This window comes from Fundulus heteroclitus, chromosome 20 (genome assembly GCF_011125445.2).
Source record: "Fundulus heteroclitus isolate FHET01 chromosome 20, MU-UCD_Fhet_4.1, whole genome shotgun sequence".
Classification (NCBI taxonomy): domain Eukaryota; kingdom Metazoa; phylum Chordata; class Actinopteri; order Cyprinodontiformes; family Fundulidae; genus Fundulus; species Fundulus heteroclitus.
Genome location: NC_046380.1, coordinates 31166795 through 31188021, shown reverse-complemented (window position 1 = coordinate 31188021; position 21227 = coordinate 31166795). Strand labels below are relative to the sequence as shown.

General features: G+C 41.8%; 1 protein-coding gene across 1 annotated transcript in view; it reads right to left on the bottom strand.

Moving 5' to 3' along the window:
* The window catches only part of LOC105931871 (RNA-binding protein Musashi homolog 1), a 34215-nt gene that overhangs the window by 4471 nt on the left and 8517 nt on the right, over positions 1-21227 (bottom strand). The window contains exons 5-11 of the mRNA XM_012870754.3: positions 13560-13601; positions 13112-13204; positions 5715-5763; positions 5057-5139; positions 4002-4119; positions 1463-1543; positions 898-954 (exon numbers count right to left, since the gene is read on the bottom strand). Of these exons, the coding sequence (XP_012726208.2) occupies positions 898-954; positions 1463-1543; positions 4002-4119; positions 5057-5139; positions 5715-5763; positions 13112-13204; positions 13560-13601 (523 nt within the window). The remainder of the gene's footprint in view (positions 1-897; positions 955-1462; positions 1544-4001; positions 4120-5056; positions 5140-5714; positions 5764-13111; positions 13205-13559; positions 13602-21227) is intronic.

Below are 21227 nucleotides of genomic sequence, written 5' to 3'. Positions count from 1 at the left end.
TAACCTCTGTCTGTTGTGCTAAAACACTGACACTGCTTGGTTGTAATTAAGTGTTACATTTTCACTGGAATTGGATCAAAACACAAAAAGGTCCCCAGAACTAGAGGTTTCTCGCCAGCCCCAAGCCTAAAACCAATATGGTTGGCTAACATATAAAACTTTGTAATATGAAGACTTTTTAATTTACACTTATTTGTATCTCATATAATCTTTAAAAAACAGTTCTATATTAATTAAACAGTGTTTGAAAGTGCAGAATTCTTAGAAATACATTATTAGTTTACCTTCGAAGTACCATTAACGCCAGCACAAGTGCTACTAATGTTACTTGTACCACAGATTGAGAACCATGGCTCCAGGAAATATGGAGACTGATGATAATGGTTATTAATGCTAACACCTTGATCATGCTAGTAGCCTAGCGCTTCAGACTGTTAAAAATGTAAATTCCAGATCATTTTGTCCCTGTTTTAAAGTAGGACACCTGTTTTAAAGCACCTACTCTTTCCCTCACTAACACACACACAGTGTGACATCAACCCCTGCTTCTAAAATAAATAATTAATGGAGGTGACTTGAAAGACATACTGTGAAAACTGCTAGTTATGGTTACAGATGAGAAATCAGAATCTGGTTAAATCGGTACCTGCAGTTCAACACTTTCCAAAAACAGCCAATCAGAAAGTGGCCACAAATCTCTGATTGGTGCGTTTCTGTTTACAACCACTGACCTGTAAAGTCAGCACTACCTTTTACTACTAGCAATGATTCTGTGATGTTCTTAATCCCTATATGGCAACATAGATTTTAAGTGCAAAGTGTCTGGTTCGACGTTTTCGTACTAAATGTTGTTTTTTCCCGGTCCTTTGGCCTTTAGAAGAGAAAGGAGCCACTGACCTGTCAGCTCAGGGGGGTGGGACGATGTCAGAAGGGGGGTCCGCTCTAAGTGGAACTCTAGAAACAGAGAAGGTCAGAAGAAAGCACTTTGTAAATACTGTCACCGTCCGCAAGCCAAACTACAAAGCCACAGACACACGAAACAGTTAGATGAAGGCACAAGTACAGAAAGTTAAAAAGAAAAGGAAAGGAAAAACTCCTTTAAGGGCGGCAGGAAATCAGGAGCAAAAGGAAAAGGAGGAGCCATGCGGTCTAAATGAAAAGGGGTTACATAATCAGATCAAATAAACAGAATCATCAAAGAGGAAAGAAGCAAACAGATTTAAACATTTTAGGGACGACATTAACCTCTCATGTTTAAGTTTAGAAAGAATAAAGGGAAGCATCGGACTAACAAACAGAAAAGGAAAAAAAATCACATTTAAGTCAGTCTGGTCTGGAATGTATGTTCACACAAACGTCAGAGAGGAAAACATGGCTGCTGTTGTTCGTCAAAGTATGCTGTGAGCTTTTAGAAAACCTTCCAGTCAAAACAGAGCGTCTTAGACATATAAAGCGAGCGTACCTGGGAACTGGTAGGTGTATCCGGGTGCTATTCCAGAGTAACTGCGGCTGGTGTAGGTAGTAGTCTGAAAACCTGGGTAGCCTGTAAAAAGCAAGGCAAGTTTATTTATAAAGCACTTTTCAGTAACAGGACGATTCAAAGTGCTGAAATAAAAGGCAGAGAGGATGATCTGCTTGCTCAATCTCTCATGTATCATTAAGGTTTACAGCAGACAACTTAACATAAAAGTGTTTCACTAAAATGTTATTAATTTCATAGGATTGATGACCTTATAGAAAGCACCATTATTAATGGCTTACATAGTGATCCAAACAACAAATGCATAAATTAGCCCTCTGTCAACCTTTTCTCAATTATGCATCTTGTCCTTTAAATATTTTGAATTCAATGCGAACCTCCAGATAAATTGAAAAATGTATTGATGGCAGACAGCTTTGTGTGTCACTTAAGTACCCATGGTCTTAAAAGACCAATCAGCGAGAAAACATTACACCTACATATTTACTGCTTTTCTTACGGATTCCAAAATCCTCACAAATGGCCAGTAGGGGGAGTAATCCAACCACTCAGGAAGGAGCGCTTGCTTTTCTCAATGAAAATATCTTCAAACCCTATTTTCCTCCAACAAACGCCCTCTATGGCTTCTCTGACATACATCATAGATGAGACATCAGGAACACCAAAGGGAAGGAATGGAGTCAAGACAAACTGGATGGTTTACTGATTTTGTTTATAGTAAATTATCTTCACGTCTTACTTTAATGTGCTGTTATAGACTATATAAGACTAAACAATGCTTCAGTGTACCTTTTGCTTTGATTGGTGTTTTAAAGACATTGGAGTTGAGGAAGTGCAACAAGATGGGGCTTTGTCCTGTGAAATAACAACCCGTCTTTTTATATCTTTGAGACTCTTACTCTGAAGTAAGAAAAGAAGTGGTTCTTGAGTTATCCTTTTATGTTGAAATATGACTAAAAGATAAGATTAATCAAATTACTGTATTTTTCGAACTATAAGGAGCACTTAAAATCCTTAAATTTTCTTAAAAATCGATGGTGCGCCTTATACATAATTAGCGTACTTGTGCTTAATGATTTTATGGGGTACAATGCAAGGTGACCAGATTTTCTCTAATGAGAACTGGGGACGTCTCTGATGTTGTTAATATTTACCGGATAAATACCCCTTGTTGCGCTAAACTTTTTTACTTCATCATGATACGCTGAAATCGGGGAGATTTCCGGGGACAGCTTTTGTCGTGGACAGATCATCCGAAACGTGGTCTGTCCCAGGAAATCAGGGACGTCTGGTCACCCTACCAGAGGAGCAGAGTGATATTACACACTTGGGAAGAATATGCGATGCGGCTTATGACCCGGTGCGCCTTATGGTCCGACAAATACGGAAAATAAAACAGACTTCTTGTCAGGTTAGCTGACAAACACTATGTCCTATCAGCACTGAAGAAGCTCTACCACTTCTAAATGATTTGTGTGGCAGCACAACTTTAAAGTTTCTAAAAGTGCTACAGTTGGCATCTTTGAAATTTCCTATCGGTGTTGAAATAAGAAATTTTTTGCACCATTTTTTAAAGTCGTCTGTAGCGCATTGGATCATCTCTAGTTCAAATAAAATACAGAGTGACAGAGAAGACAAACTTTGTAAGCGCAGTGAGAACACAGCGACAACCTAATCAACGAGTCGCTACAGCGCTAACGTGGGCATTTAATATAAAGTTTTCTATCAGCATTATATTATAGTGCTATTTCACAGTTTTTGATGAGCCTGGACTGTATGTGACTATCACTTGTTAATAATTGCCAGACAAGATACTGAGCCTGGCCGCTGAAGATGCTAAACTTGACATCCACTTCAGAACTTCCAGTCATCGCTAAAAAGGCCCTTTCAGCATTTTATTCTGAGCTTGGACTGATTTAATCATGTCTAGTACCAAGCCTAAAATAAAGAGGCACAGCCAACATAGAAACTATTTGTAAACGGCATAAAAATACTGGCTAACCATCACCCACACCTAATGCTGAAGTTAGCATCTGCTTCAGCGCTTTCCATCAGCATTTAAAAAGCAGTTTTTCAATTCATTTTTGGGATTAGGGGCACCAAACATAAAATCACAATTAAAATCTTAATATAATAACAACATATCAACAAGTCAAACCAAGACTGAATTATTCAAGATGATTATAAATGGTTTAGGACAGTTTGTGATTTATGAAACCTTGAAAACATTTAAAACGATAATAAAAAACGGGGATTTTTACCATCCATCTTGCTAAAACATTGTGTCATTTAATGTCATGCAGGTATTGTTCAACCTCTAGTTGCTTTCATGTTTAACTTAACTTTCAAATACATTCAGATTATAAGAACTACTCCAGAATACTTGCAGATTTAACTTTTTTGAGGTAAATATCTACAAGAAATGTAGCCATTTTCAAAGCTTCCACACTCCACTTTAAAAACTCTTCACTTGTGTCAGGTTACATTTGTTAATTTCTGCATTTTTAGTTTTGGATCTTACCCAACATGCCAATGCCCAGCATGAAGGTGTCCATCCCATAAGGCATCACTCTGGAGCGGCCCCTGGCGGAGCCTGTCGGCGTCATCACTTCTTTGGGCTGGGCTTTCTTGCACTCCACCTAAACCAAAGTAAAAAACGAATGGGGACACTAAATTAATCTGAAAGCTACTTAAAAGCATCTGCACATTCACAAGTTTATAAGTATGACTTTTTTTATGTAGGCATGCACCAGTTACCTGTATACCAAGGCTTTTAAGCAGTTAGATTAAAGTCTTTAAATAAGAAGCTGTTGCTGCACTCTGCTGGTCAGCAGGCTGAAATAAGGCTACTATTATTTCCCCTTCGCTTAAAGCAGAGATACATCTGGCTCTCTGGAAATAGTTCTAGCTCGAAAATAAACGTCTGGGGGGAAAAAATAAGCTCCACCGATCACTCTAAATAAGGTAACGCTATTTTTAGCTACATATTTTTTTTAGCTGCAGATTGATGGCTTTAACTAAGCTGATAGCATTTATAATTAGCTGATAGCATTCCGGCAACAGAAACAGCTGATCAGTCATGTGAGGTAAACGTTCGCTACGTCAGAACTGATTCGACTAACGTGTTTCCATCTCCTCTTAAATGCATTTACATTTTCCGAAAAAGCCAAAAAACACCTCAAGCGAGCGTAAAAACTTTTTTTTTTTGCGATATTTAGCGAGTTAATTGGAATTTTGTTGTTTCCATCAACCTCTTCCAATGTAATATGTCAAAACGCGCATGGGAAAAGGTTGACGCAACTACTGACAAGCTTATATAGGCAGAAAAGTTAGGGGTACAATATTCTGCACAATAAGCCCTTGAAAAGTACTCAGAAATTTAGCATGACTTTATTATATATTAGTAATTATGCCTATGAATGAAAATCAAGATAAATGGTAATGTTATATATACCATAATCATAACTGTATTTTTGATAGATATAGATATTTAGGGACTGCCTATCAGTTTTAAATTAAAGCAATCAGGTCATGTTATCTACACTTTATTTCTGATAATAACTCTCAGTTGCATACCATCTTGTTGTTGATCTCGTGGAAATGGATTTCGCAAACTTTCTCAACCACATCTTCGTTCTCAAAAGTGACGAAGCCGAAACCTAGCAGAGACAAACAGAGATCAATATAGAGGCAAATTATTGGCTGCTCCTCTTCTAACAAAAACAAAAAAAAGCAATCAAATCAACATTTTGCTCTGCATTCATCATCCAAACACAAAGCGCAGACTGGGGAGGTGACCCATGCATGTCATGGTTGTCAATCAGAAACAAGCATCATAGAGAAAGGGGGAAGAGTGGGTGTGGTTTCCTAAAAAAAACTGATCCCAGATGATCATCAGTTTCTCTGCTGTTCTTTTACTCCTGCCCCCCCTTCGCCTTCATCTTCTCGCTTGTCTCGTTAAGTTACATCATCGCCCGTAGCCATCTTGACTCTGTATGGCGACCCTCAGCGGGCCCTGCCCTCGCCCGCAGAGCGGACGGAGATAAATGAAGCGGGAGGGGAGGCGAACGCGGAGGGAAGACAAAACGACGTGATTGGAGGAAAAAACGAAGCCCGTTTTGCAGCGGTTCACCTAATGACTCCATCACGCTGCTTCTCCTTTCATTTCCTGGGACCCGTTTCTTGACGTCAACGCATATTTACATAAAGTGTATGTTTGCGTGTTAGCTGTTACCTCTGTGCCTGTTGGTCGTTTTGTCGAACATGAGCATAGCATCGTCGACCTGAGGGAAACAAAGCAGAGAAGACATGAGCTTGGACATATTAACACTCACACATCGTTACCCAGCATGGTGTGCCATTGTCCCTCTTTAGCATTAGAGTAAGAAGGGAAAACAGATGGAGAGGGTGGACTGGGACAAAGGACCAGGCTGACAGGTGACAAAGGAGGCGTCTGCTACGGGGGGAAACAATGGAGAACTGCTGCAAAAAAAAAAAAGAAAAACTATTTATCCCAGTTAAATACGGAAGAGTTGGTAAAAAAAAAAAAAAAAAAAACTCTTCCTTATTCTCTCCTTCACTTCACTTCTTATAAACTGTCCAGCTCTCTCAGCTCATTTTTTTTTCACCCTATGGTTTGTTTGTCCTCACTGTCTTTCTTTCCCTCCATGCAAAGTTTACTATTCCCATGGAGACTCTGTAAAGAATTTCAATTAGAAGAACTTGCAACCCTCTCCCCCTGCCCCCCCCCCCTCCTCACCCATCCCTCCCTCCTAGCACACAACTCATTTCATTGAATACGACCGAGGGTAAAGGGGGTAGAAAAAACGAGTGACAGAATGTGAAAGGAGTAGAAAAATAAAGGAATGGTTTCGCAAAAATCTGTCGAGGATAAAGTTGGGATGAAGGGTGGAAATTCTGTTAGGGAAGATTTTGAATTTTAAAATGGAAAACAAAGTGATTCAGGGTCTTTGTCAGCACGCTCCTCTTGTATTCTCCCTCCTCTCTTTTCCTTTTTGCACTCACTCCACTGCCCTATTCATATTCCACCTCCTCCTCCTCCTCCTCCTCCCCCCCACCCTCCTGCTTTCCTCCCTCCCTCACTTGTCCTTCACCGGCAGGAAAGTTTTGCAGCTTCTGCTCCAGCTCCGGTGGCATGAGAAGCAGGAACACAGACAAGCCAAAAGAACCGAGGGAATCCACCTTTTAGGTCTTTGAATCTGTGGCGCAGCCCGGACACGTGCCGGGCATATGACCACACGGCTATTTCCATTTGTCAACATCAAGTGAAACTCAAACCGGTGTAACATGAGCGGCGGAGGCCTCTGGATGATCCAGCCGTCCAATTTCAGACACTTATCTCACGTGAAAAACAAGACACGCTTGCTTTCAGGTGGATGAGCATGCACAGGATCAAGGTTGCTCCAACAACCTTCCTGGCTATCTTCTCTGTCAACGCACAGCCTGATCGCACGCACACACACACACACACACACACACACACACACACGAACATACAAATCTCCCAACCTCTATCTCTGTCCTTCGTTCAGGTTTTATCCTCCCCCCTCCTCTCATCTCTCATGTCTTCCGCCCTTCCGGTTGTCCAAACTCAATGACACAGCAGAGAGCTGTGGGGACGCTAGGCAGACAGCCCCATGCTAACATGCTAATCATGTGCTATGACTGTATAACATGTAGAACTCATCGGCAGGTCTATCCCTGGAAGTTTTAATCTATTTCTAATGTTTTTTTTATATATATTTCTCTGTTGTATAAATTCATTTGAGTAGAGTGAGTTTTGTCAGAAATTCAGAAATCAGATTTTTTTTTTTCAATCAGTGAAGACTCTACCAGGTACAAACGCTCTTCAGTGTGGAAGCTCTCGCTAACGTTTTCAGTACGGGTAGGGTGTTTAAATGAGTTTGTTTTCAAAGAAAACTGTTTTCTAAAATGTTGAGGAGTGTCTGCAGTTCTTATAGACTGTGTGAGAGAGAGCGAGACTTTCAATAGATACCAGAAGGCTCAGCAGATTACGCTGTTTCATCCTTTTCTGCTTTTAACTAGAACTTTAGAACATCAAGATGACATGCAATGCTGGTAATTGTCAAATTGATACGACTAGCGCTAAATAAGCTAATCCTTACGTAAATAGTGTTAATGTTTTCTTCTTTGGGTTCATTGCAAGCATAGACCACACCTCCCGAATCTAGAAATGTTAACAGACCTTTAAAGGCTCCAACAATCTCTCTTCTCTACAATACAAAGAAAGAATCATCCTTACTGGGTTAACTGCTAATGTAATATGCTAAATCCAATTTTAATTTTCTACTCATTGTAGGCAGTGCTGTTTATTTGTAAAAGACATACATTAAAAAAATGAGAGTAATTTGATGTGCAACAACGCTAATATGCTTCAGGTAAATATCTGCAGGCAAGTAAACCATTCAATCACTTGTGCAGCCGTTCCTACATTATCTCGCTCTATTTTCTTACATTAGAGTTCGTAAACATAAATCAGAATCAGCTAAAACTGGTTCAGCAGGTCAGAGGTTCCCAAACATTGGATATTCGCCATAGAATTTGGATCGATGCACCTTTAATTTCAAGCACAGCTAGCCTTGCAGTTAGCATTAGCGACATCCATTCAAAAGCAGATGGCTAACAAATGCCAGACTTTGGGGTTTGTTACTCATGGATGAAAATAAATATATTCTGTTGTAGAAAAATACTAAAGTGCTTTAGGTATAGATCTGCAGGAACGTATCCTGTCAATCGTGTGCGAGCTCTGATTATTGCCAAAACAAGTGCTGTTTTTATATGTTCTTATTTCCATTTCTTCCTAAGTTGTAGCCCTTAAAGAGAAATCAAAGTCAGCTATAACTGGTCAAACCTTTACAAAAATCAGACGCAGGAGCACAGCCGCAAAAATTATAATCAGTGCATAGCTACCACAGCTAATTCTGCAATCTGCATTAGCAACATGTACGCTAAAAGATGGCTAAGAAACGTTCGATTTTGTGGCTGCGCTGTGTATTTTGTGGTACATTAAATAAACGAATAAAAAGATAATGGTATTCTGATGTACAGAAATGCTTCAGGTAAAGGTGTGCAGGCATGTAAATTACTCAACCGTGTGCACCAGCTCTGGATACGCTCAAAATCCAATAAGAAAGTTGCTCTCACGATGGCCGCTTCCCAGGGTGCTGTAAAACAATCTGATTGCATAGCCGTGGGAGTCTGAGACTGGTGAAGCAGCAGCCCGCTCACCGTTTATTCTTGATGGTAGAAAAGTTACCTTTATATTCTTGAATTCTGCCTTCTCCGATGTACAGAAACGAGGGTCAGCCGAGATTCTTAACAGCCTCTCGAGCGCCGGCTTCAAAAATACTCCGTTTCTATCGAAGCGTACGGCTATTGTCTGAAGAACAAGTGTTTGCTGACAAGTCCATTAAACTTTTCTCAGAGATTATGAAAGGTGGCATTCACATTTTTTTTTCTCCCCGCTGTCTCTTCACATCTCCCTCTTTGCTTTTGCGCTCTCTGCCTCTCCGGCCATCTCTTTCTAAACAGGCCAGCAGACAAAGTGTTCAGTCAAGCCTTCTAATGGCCAGCTCACATGGGTGAGCGAAGTCCTAACTTTATTCCCCCCGTCTGCCACGACCGCGCTGCATTTTTCTCGTCTTATCCGCTTCTTTCTTTTGTCGACACTCTAACGCATCCACTCATACTGTTGCAGGGGTAAAAAAAAAAAAGAAAAAGCTGGACAGGAGGCTGGGGTTTAAATTGGTTTTCCTTGTCAGGTAGCCTAGTTTCAGGTATGCAGAGTGGAGAGGCAGGATAAGGAGATATAAAAACAAGGATTCCCTCCCTGGCTTTAGCAGAACTGGCTATTCGAACAAAGGATCTGAAATGCTAATTATGAAATGGTCTGACTGGTTCAAAACAATGTCGATTAGTTCTATTTTTAGCCTTCGCCAAATAGAAGAGGACTGTTCTTGGCTGAGGGGGCTTATGGGGGCCTCCACCTCAGGATCTAGATGTATTTCTCAAACAAACATGCTTGCAGCAGTCTTACTGGCCAGGAGACATTCACCGACAGGAGCTCAGGTCTGTTCAGTCAGAAAAAGCCGCACAAACAGACACCTCCGACTCTTTGGCCGGCTCAAAAAACGCCCGAAAGGTCGACGTTACTCTGCTTTGAGATGCACTGCTGCAAGAAAACAAACCCCAGCGCAAAATCAAAGGAGTTGCCTAAAACGCATAGCGCATTCGGTGTTTTTCTTCCAAGGCGGAGCCACGGCATAAAAAAATAAACAGGACACTGGGCCGCTGGAACATCCTAAACCTGCACCTTGTAGCCAGGCTCAGATAATAAACAAGAAATACCTCCTGCCCGGCGGGAACGCACTGTGGGGATCGCCGCTGTCCGCGATACATGCTCCGGCCTCACGTGTCCGAATAGTCCAAATGTCCCTCCGTCCTGCGGAGGGAGCGTCGTCCTAAGATGTGAGCGCGTGTAATCGCCGAGGAGAACTGATTCGGCACACGGTCGCAAAACTGCCATTTTAGGAAAGCTCGTCAGCGGCAGCGGCCTACCTGAACGGCCGCGATGGGCCACGCGTGGAATCTGCATCCACGGGCTGATAATTAAGGCGTTTAAATCTTAACCGGCACCTGAAATACGGCAATAGCGCGGGGCATGAGTCAGAGGCCAACAGAGAGAGAGAGAGAGAGAGATGGAGAAAGCCCAGCCAGACACAAGACAGAAGGAGCTTCACGCTGTTAATTTCTTCCAACCCATTAGGCCAACAACCTAAAGCGGTGCTCATTTTCAGACCGTCCTGCTCGCCGACAGCAGCACAGGCGCGCGCTTAGTGTTTGTGACAACTGGATCAGAGCCTGAGAGCCCCACTGTCTGTCTGTATTTCCACAAATGTATGCAAGCTCGCCTCCCTCTGCAGCCATGACGATGACACTGTCACACTTCCACGCACGCGCGCGCACACTCACACACACTCACACGCACACACGTCTTGCCGTTCATGCAAATGCATACTTCTCACTCTTTTTCTTTTAGGGGGGGGGCCAAAAATACACCGGATTACAGCGGGACAATGGGCGAGGCAGGTCACCACAGCAACAAGCCGAGAGGGGCAGGGGGCTGTTTTTGTGTTTTTTTGTGGAACGGGATGGCGTCTGAAGGGCTGATTTCGGGGGAGAGGCGAAAAAAGGTGTTTTGCGTTTGATAAGTTAACGCAACTCAACTTGGCTCGACACGTAGCGCGTCACGAGCAGATTTCCGTGTGTATTTGCGCCATTAGTGAGAGTGGTGTCTTGTCCCTTTAACAGTCACTTATGCTCCTCCGTCTCAGCGTCCCTCCCTTTTCTCTGCCCTTCAACCTTCCCTGAGATCCCCTCCCTCTGTCTCCACGGGGGGCTACTTCTTCCCTTTCAGTCCCCTGCCATCTCTCTCCTCTGCTCTCTTCCTCCTTCCTCCCTCTACCCCCGGCCACTCATCTGTCTCCACAGCATGGGCTTCTTTTACCAAATTTCATTCAAAGCGGCCACAGAAGGACAAACACACAGGCTGAAGAAGAAGAAGAGAGGGGAGAAAGAAAGAAAAAAAAAACGGCAATTTGATTGGAAATGAGCAAAACAGCAAACAAAGGAGTCAAAGAAACACGTCGAGTATGGACAGTGGCAGATTAGCAAAAAACCGCCAATGAATGCCGAGTCAGTTTTAGCGTCGGCCGCCCTTTATCGGTTTTTCCTCTTTTAACTTTCTTTACGTGAGAAAGCGGTTCGGAGCAGGAAAGGCTTTAGCAGATGAGTGTATGGCATTGTGATTCCTGCCCAGAGGCACTTGTTCTTCTGTGGGGTGAACCTGCACATCTGAGAGGGCACACAGAAAGCCCGCAGTCTACCTCAGGTAATTCGATTAAACAACAAACAAAACCCGATATACTTGTTTAAACAGGCGTCGTGAGTTGCCTTATAGCACTACAACCTCCAGCTTCAAACGAGAGCCTAAAATTATGACTAGCACGCAGATGAACTGCATGAAAAGTCAGGAAAATAACAACCAGAGAACATATCTTAAACCTTAAACTTAAATAGCAAACAACTTAAGAGTTGAGTTGTTTAAATATAGCTGGGTTTAAGTAGCCCGGCTAGCTTTGGTAGCTAACGGCCAGCCAATTGGAAAAAAGAAAAAAAACATAAGATGGTTAAAAAATGGGGATCTGCCAAAATGAGTAAGTACACTAGTCAACTTTATTTATATAGCACCTATCTCAGGTCAAAACCCACTAAGTGCTTTACAATCAAAACAAGCACGAAACACACAAAAGATAAAAACCTAAAAAAGAAAAGAATAATACGGCCTACATGTAACGTCACAGAGCATTAAGCTAGTTCAAGCCAGTCTGAATAAATGAATCTAAACTGCACAAAGATGGAGGCGACATATCCACGACCCGGAGGCCGTCGCTCTTAAGGATTTATCCCCTCCGTGCTTAAGACGTGTTCGAGGAACACACTAACGGCCCCAAACTGGAAAAACCTCAGCTGTAGAGCTGAGGGAGGTCAGGGACTTAGGCGGGGGCTTGACCACACAGGGCTGTCAAAGTAAGCGCTGACAAAATTTCAGATGAGTTCTGAAAAGTAAAGAGATTAAAACTGGAGTAATGTGCCGTCTCTTTCTTGTGTTTGGTTAAAAGCCTAGCAGCAGCGTGAGTGGCTAATAAGCAGAATAAAACTTGAACATGTGCTTCACTGAACACCATTCCCCTGCCCTTACACACACATACACACACACACACATATTATATATATATATATATATATATATATATATATATATATATATATATATATATATATATATATATATATATATATATATATATAACACACACATAAAAAGTGCATATATTCTCTGGTAGCAGAAGCAAAAAACATTAAAAAAAAGGAAAGGGAAGACAAACAAAGTTTAGGTCTGTTTACTGTCTCTACGCTGATGAACATTTGCGACAGCTATTTACCATCCGAATGGGATATAACCTATTTTTGTTTCATGGTCTTTTTGTTAATCGGATCTCATAAATCAAGACATTTTGTTTCTACACTCAAGTTTCCTTGAAGGACGTTGCATTACAGAAATGATCCTGTAATAAATGTAACATCTACCCAATCACACCAGTCCTCTCCCACTCAGGCTATCGGCTTTGAAAAGCAGGCGTCGTGTGAGAGAAAACTGCAGGTCTGATTTTTAGTCCCAATCGTGGCGACCTTCTTCGCACGTCTCTGCGCAGGCAGCCCTGTGCATGCAAGTTTATGCAAATGAATGTTACTCCGGCGCCTTCAACGTCCTTGCACACTCGCCGCGTAATCAGACAGTGACTGCGTCTGTCCACCTCGTTTCATGCAGTGACTGGACTAACTTTGGTAAGCAGCTGAAAATAACTGATGGATGACAACTGTACCAATGCAAAAATACTGAACAGTGAGTGCGTCGGTATGAAAAAATAAAGCCATCTTCAATCCCATTCAGGCGTTAGGAGGATAACGCCAAGTACCAACCTGTCCGAAGACGCGGCATAAGAGTGCAGCGGGTTTGTAAAAACTCACCTTCCCGAACTGATCAAAGTATTGCTTCACGTCTTCGATGGTTGTGTTGACTGAAAGCCCTCCGACGAAGATCTTCTTTGTCCTGGTCACAAGCTGGAAGCACAATCAGAGTGAGCAGACGGCTTTCCTGAGATGCAGAGACTTTATATATTAGCGGACGTTAGTTCAGTAAAACAAGGCGTCTGTTTAAGTGTAACGTGTGCTTGGCTGTGCATCGGTTCTGGTGAGAAAAGGCCGTTCAGCACTTATTTGTGCGTAAGCCAGAGCTAAAACGTGTGTTTTCGGGAGGCAGGACAGGGGTCACAGTGTCAGCCTGGACAAGTGAATTGTGGCTCTTTTCTGGTCCCGTGCCTGACTCTTATCCCAGCCAACCGGGATTTAGGGAATTAGGGGTGATATATGACATCATCACCTCGCTGTTAAATGGTTCTGGGGTGGGGGCACTCACCTTAGGCTGAGCCCGGCGGGGAAACGCCACCTTTGGGTCGATCTGCAGGGGAGAGATTTAAACCCGGTTATAAACGCTGGCGGAGCGAGCATAAAATTAAAGATTGATGGATTATTTTAAAATACAGCATAAAGCACTGATGTGACAGCAAGCTCAGGAGGTCTCCCCTCCTGAGCTTGCTGTTTATATTTTATAGAGCTTTTCATTTATGTTTAGGCTTAATTACATCCTTTAGAGATCTGCGTCCCCACTGAGTTACAGCTCATGCCACACAATGAGAAAATGTGGAAACGAGAAAAGGATACTAAGAGCCGCATTAACAACTACACTCCAATCCGAGACAGAAAGTGTCGTCGTACAGGGCTGTCAGAAGGTATTTTCCCTCTTGTAGCTTTTTTCTGAATTGTTTCAGATCATCAAACGAATTTAAATCTGGAAATACAACCGGAGCAAATACAAAAAGCAGTTTTCAAATAGTGAAATCCCCACCCCAGATTAAAACATGAATTAACTATGTTTAACTGAAATTGCTTTTGGAAAGCGGAAGGTTTGATTTCACAAGCCACACACCTACCTGTCTAACTATAAAATAAAAATATTACCTCAATAGGAACTTCCTGACAAAAAGATCTCAAAAAGCAACAAATCACGCCCTGATCTGAAGAACTTCAAGTGCAGATGAGGAACAAACTCACTGACATCAGTCTGGCAAGTTTATTTATAAAGCCCTTTTCAGTAACAAGATGATTTAAAGTGCTGAACATGAACAGAAAACCATTACAGAGGAAAATATTACAAAAATAAAAGAAAATTAACATTAACAAAGGGATAAACTAAGTAAATCCTTGACTAGACTTCTTTAGTTTCACTGGAACAAGCTTAATCATTAATATTCTAAGCTTAAACATTTCTATTCATACATTAACAAACATAGAGAAAGCATAGAATCACAGTACTTAATCGGTTCTATTTATAATAAGAAATAAACTAGGTAAATCCTTGTGGGTTTGTGATCTAAAGTCATTTTGGCCAACTTTTCTAAAGCTACAACCACAATAGGGTAACAAAGCCATTTCTAGGACTTTAGGACGAACCACAGTGAGAACCGTGATCCACAAATAAAGCAAACATGGGACAAATCGGAGAACATCACCAGGAGCGGCTGGCCTACCAAAATTACTCCAGACGTGCATTGAAAGCTCATCCAGGAGGTCACAGAACAACCCAGCAACAGCAACTACAATCTGTACGTTTTCAATACAAAAACTGCAACTAACAGGGAAAAAGAAAAAAAAAAACACAGACAGGTGTTCACATCCCTGCGGTTTGTGCAGTTTTGTCATTGTTGTAAATATTTTGTTAGTGTTTTTTATGCACATACACTACATTTGCACATTTTTGTCAAATAACCCTGCTCAGCTGCACCCTTCTTTAATTTATTCAGCATGCTAATTTTATTAACTGTACAATAAAGTTTCTTATTTTGTAAATACAGTCTGCTGAAACACCTACATTTCTGCACTGTGAGACAATAAAGGATCATTTCGTTCTATTCTAAAATCCCACCTGCCATTTGCCAAAAATAAATAAATAAACATCTCAATGACCTCCAGGACTTTTGGGACAGTATCACACCGACAGTCAAACATGGCGGCGGTCGCATGCTTGTCTGGAGTCCAGGACCGGGACAACCTGCCGTAATCGGCCGAACCATGAACTCTACTCGCAACCAGAAAATCCTGAAGGAGAATCTATCCGCGGCATTCATTCATGATCATAAGCTGAGGCGGACTTGGTTTGAGCAGTGAGACAGTAATCTGAGGCCACCTTAAACAGGCTGAAGTAAAAACGTTAACAATTAAAACAATCCTGGAGAGTAAATTGGGACAGAATTCCTCTACAGCAATGTAAAAAAAAAAGCTAATTGTCTCTTATCACTAAAGCTTCACAGCAGCTGTTTTTGCTTAGGATGGCACAGACAGCTACTAGATTTAGGGGGTGAATACGTTCTCTTAGGGGACCAGGTTGCTTTGCATAGCTTTTTGCCCTTAATAAATTAAATCATCATTAGAAAACTGATTTTTGTTCTATTCACTCATTTAATATCTTTCATGACAGTGTTTCAAAAAAGCAGAAACATAAGAAATGTTTTGTGGTGGCAATTAAATCTTCACAGCACAGCAATTAACAACATAACACAAGAAACAGAAACTAGAATGTGGCGTGTTGTCAGTGCTCTGATCCCATCCACCATTAAGATCTTTTACTCATTTAGCCAAGTCACTAAGTCTGTTTCTGCTCTCTATTCTGTTCCGGAGCAGCAGATTCTTGCAGCGGGAACTAAAACCAGAATTAGTCACAACACACACACAAGTGTTTAAATTTGACTACTTGAGAAGGAGTCCTGGGGTCCAGAAATAGAACGTATGCTAATCTGCGAACATGTATAGCAGACCCTTGTTTATGCAAGTCCCCACAAATCCAAACCCAGCGGACGCACAAACAGCCAACGAGAACAAATTAGTCAGTCAGAAAACAATCCGAACTTTCTCTGAATGTTCTGCTGAGATACAACCGGACCCGTCGCACAGACAAAGCAGCCCGATATCTAAATTGAGCAATATTCCGAATACATTGAAGACTGATGTCTCTTTTTTCTCAGTCTCACAAATTCTGATAACCACCATTTTGGATTAGCCAGATTTGACTGTACCCCCCCCCCCCCCTCCCCTCCCAGCCCCCCGCCGCCCTGCTGGAATGTCTCAGCAGTGGTCAAGGTTGCAGATAAAATTAGAAATAAACGAGCTTTGAATGAGCTGGCATTTTAATAATGTTAAATATGCAAAGCCGAGCCTGGCATTTTAGTATTTGCGTGGAATCTTGCGTTATTCACACTCAAGCCAGCTGAGAGAGATGATTTTAGGTCACAGGACCTTGTAGTGTATTATAGTCTTAGGGTTTCCATCTATGTTGCAATAATTGGATCTGTGAAGAAAAGCCTCTTGTGTCTCACAAGGTCGCCATTAGGTGTATTGAATTGCAATTGGCAACCATAAAGGGTCTGTCGAATGGCCAAAAATAATTACATATAACGCGGACAATATACGCATTATTAAACAGGTTCCTCGTTCGATTTTTTTTTTTTTTAAAAGATCCTTTCATCTCTTTACACTGATAATTGCCTGCTTCTGATGGCAAATACATCCTTTGAGGGCCTTTAAGTGCCTCAGATTTCCACCACTCTGAGAGCACAGTGCTGTGTAACTAAGATGCAGCTGCAGCGCCCTTGAAAGGGATTGCAGAAGGACTTTGCACCTTGAAGTGGGACGCAAAGATGAGAAGAGTCATGTCACCTCCAGCTGGTCTGAGCACAAAGAGGAAGGTGACACGGAGTCGCGAAGCCGACGGCGACAAACGGCAGCGAAACAACGGAGCGAGGTCACAAGAAGCGGTAACGAAGCAGCCGTCCTAGCATCTGTCCCAACTGGGATGGATGTAACATTATAGATCTTTGTGACTCTGAACTGGAAGTATATGATACCGCTTTTTGTCCTTAAACCCGATCCTTATTTGGTGCAGTGGACGGAACAGAGCACTACACCTGCACTTCAAAAATAGCTTCTTTTTATATATATATATATATATATATAAGAAAAACAAAGATTAACAGGATGAAACAAATGCAAAAAGACAAATATGCTTATATATTTATTTTCGGTGCAAAGTTGGGGGCATGTTGGTGGGGTTTTGTCTGACCTGGAAGTGACTTATAAGCCTCTGGTGTTGAAAGCAGCCCACCTGCTTTTAAATGGTCAGACATGACTAGAGAAGTGAGGCTGCCCGAGGCCATTAGGAGACAGAGACACAGACACGCCACGGGCTGGCAGCGATCAGAAGCTGAATCACATCTGACACAAAACTATCGTCACAAAAAAAAAGGAAGAAAAAGACACACACACACACACAGACAAACAGGCAAAATGACACTTGTTTTGCATCATCCAGTGATTTCTTGTAATTGTGTCTGCATGCCAAATGCCTGGATGAGCTTTGAAAGCAATTCTGTTTTACTGACTGAAATCGTGGTACACAGAGTATATTACAACACACGGTGACCGATTTTTACACAACAGAAGTCAAATACTTAAAAATAAAAAGAATATCCAGTTCATTAAACATATCGAAGCTTAAAACTCTCTTTTATTCCAGTATTAATCCACATCAGCAAACAACACTGTGCATATGCATCTTTTTTAAGAGATTCTAAATAATTACTTCTGTTTTATTTAATGCTCAATGTCTACATTCATTTTTTGACACAAGTTAGTTTTGTATCAGAAATGCAGTAAGAAATTGGCTAGCGGCATGAATCGGCCAATACTACACATGGCTGACTAGTATCAATTAGTCAGAAACTAAAAATCTGATCAGCAAATGCTCAAAACCTTTGAACCAGCAGGCTACGTTGAAATCAACACTCTTCAGTGAGGAAAGTTGTTACTAAGGGAAGAAACTTCTAACTTAGCTTTTTTTTTTTACTCTGGAAGCACAAAGGATGTCGGAAGCTATTTTGAAAGGAAACTGCATGTAACCCCTGCAACACAACCTTATTAGCAAATTGCAGGAAGTTTAACATTTTATAGCAAAATCACTCTGTCTTGTCCTTTTACAAATCCAATCAGGTCATGGAACATGCTGGACCAGGACATGTTGGAAATATCACACTGAAGTTTCTACATATTCTACTCTAAAAGCACTTTCAGACCAAGAGGTATGCACAATTTGTCTTCTAGAGGACTAGATGAGATACTCTTTAAAGGCCATAGCAACAACTTTTAATTTAAAACGATTAATTTTTCAAAAATAATACATCCACAGAAAATCTACAGTGGTGCAGAATTAAAGTATTACTTTTACTGAAAAATAAATATATAGTATATAAATAATTGTTTTGTAAAATTTGACGTGTCCAAAATATATAAATAGTTACGTCTGGTTATGATGTCAACATCAACACGAAAGGATTTTGCACTAATAGCAATAGTAAGTTGAAGTCACGTGAGACAGAGCTCAGGCGTTGCCATATCATAGCTCCGTAATAGCACCGAGAAATGTTTTTTTTCTCCTTACATTACATTTCTCCGATTCAAGTGGACCAAAAAAGGAAGCAAAACGAGAGTGAACGCTTTCTTTCTGAACAGCTAAGTTAAATGTTTGCTAATGCTAACCAGTATGCTAATGCTACCGGACCAGGCAGCCGGCTGATAAACAGTTCAGTTAAAGGTTGGAACGAGAGCGGGCGCGCGTGAGTGCGCCACCTACTGCCCCGGAGGAGTTAAACTTGTAGCTATCTTCTTTAATTCTTTTTACTTGGGTTTTATCCGAACATCCCGCTCTACCATGGCCTCGAGGTTTTTACTGTCTCTACGTTTTCAGTGAATCAAATAAAAACAGCCATTTCAGGCAGCTTATTTTTCATGCTTTTTCTACTTACGGCCTTATCGTCCTGAAAATCGAAAGAAATCAACAAATCACACCTCTAAGAAAGGTGAGACATCGGCCAATAAAAGCCTGATTGATGCTTCTCTACATTTTTTAAAATTGTTCTGCTACCAAAATCTCACATTAAGAGAACTCTATCTAATGCATCACATTAATATCAGCGATAGTGTGTTATGTCACATATATATACAGTATATAAAACGTATTCATATTTCTCATTTGACCAAGAACCTCTAAGCTTCTATACTACCACAGCTTCTTTAACAAACACCATAAAGTGACGGTTACCAACTACGCTAGGTTAGACCTAAAGCAACATCTGTAAAAATGCTACTGGAGCTACAATCATGCCATGCTGTTAGAAATAATGACCCCACTTGAGTAGAAAAGCACAGAATATATCTAAAATGTAATTTCTACATCTGGCTGTTCTCTGAGGGTGGCAAGAAAATAAATGAAAACTAAAGCATCTATCAGAGTGGCGGATTAGCCTCAAGGAAGACAGAAAGGCCACAAAGAAAAAATAAAAGTGGGGGGTGGGGGATAAGAAAAAAAAGACGTAGCCAGGTCACTGTTTTCAACACTCAGAAATAACTCTTCAGGGGCTTGATGTGCGACGAGAAACAGTCGGACTTGTGAAATTGTAGATACTAACAAAAAAAAAGAAAAAAACGTAACAGGAAGGGAAGAAAGGTTGCCGTTCGGAGCCTGACAGAGAAGAGTTACAACCGAGTGTTCATGAAATGGTCTGACTAACATCCTGCTTCACCACATCCAACCTCCACTCAATCTAAGCAGCAAACTGACAGTAGAGCCTAAATTATGATTTTTATTTTTTTTTAGTGGTTTAGCTTTAAAAAACAAAACTACACTAATCTACATCAAATAGTCACCTCGCTTGGCGCTGAGCCTCCACCAGTGTTACAAACTGGAAAAGAAAAATAATAGGAAGAAAATAATGTCAAATAAGTAGATGGAGAGGTGGACAGATAGCAGATAGAGGAAGCTGAAGATGAGAAAAAGCAGAGGAGAGAGAGAGAGAGAGAGAGAGAGAGAGAAGGTATTCATTTGGAAAAAAGCCTGCCCGTGAGAAAGTGGGCCTGTCCAGCGTAGCGGTGCAGCGGGGCCGTCCCAGCAGGCAGCCCCTCTGATTTCATTAATTAACAGGACAAAGAGTACAAAACAGATGGGCCCGCAGAGGAACCGGGGCTCCAGAGTGACCCTCCCAGGCACTCATACGTGTATGAACGCACGAACGTCCACATAAGGCACAACCAACCCAACACAAAACGCGTGCGCGTGCTTTCGATCAAACAAACAGGAGTCAAACGGCTACACCACCACGACGCGCCTCCGCCGATAACGCACCGGCACACTTGCCAGCTGAACGGCGACCGGCCGCGCCGATGAAAAGGCACCACGGGCCACCACATCATGACAGCGCAATCAATACAGGCTAAACAAAAAAGCTATAAACACAAGAGGGGACAATGGGGACTTGGCATGTCAACGAGTGAGGGAAGGACACTTGGTTTGGGCTGAGGCCAGCAGGGTCAACCAGCGCAGATGAACAACGGTGCGGTAATTAGTTAACGAAGCACGCTAATGAGGGGCCCGGCCATCCCAACCCGATCCCCAGCAGCCCCCCCGTGACTTCCCTAACTAACCAGGGTGTGTGGCTGCACCCGTGTGGGGGAAGCAACCTGAACCCACCTTAAGAAGGTCCAAGCCGTATCCACAGATCTGAGGCCACGTAAAAACCCTGGAAGGCCAATCCAGTTTGTTTCCTTCAATCCGATTAGTTGCTTTTTAGATCCATACTAATTACAGCACAGGAGGAGCTGAGCCTTCCCCCTCCTCCTTTCCTATTTTCTTGCACCCCCCACCCCCCCAGCTCCAGTTTTGTCCACGTCAGCACTAGCAGCTAATCTTCCAGTGGAAGGGCCACTGCTAACATCTAAGCTCTAGTAACCAGGTGTTGGAACACTAACCAGCACAAAGTCTTGCATCTTCAGCTTACAGTCACAAGTTTGATCCAGTCAGCTTGTGTTTTGTTGGATAGACCAACAGTGGAAGTGGAAGGAAAATGCTTTCAAATATGTTTTTTGCAGATATAAAACGCTAAAAAAGGTGTGGTGTTTTTATATATCAAACCCCTTTTTACTC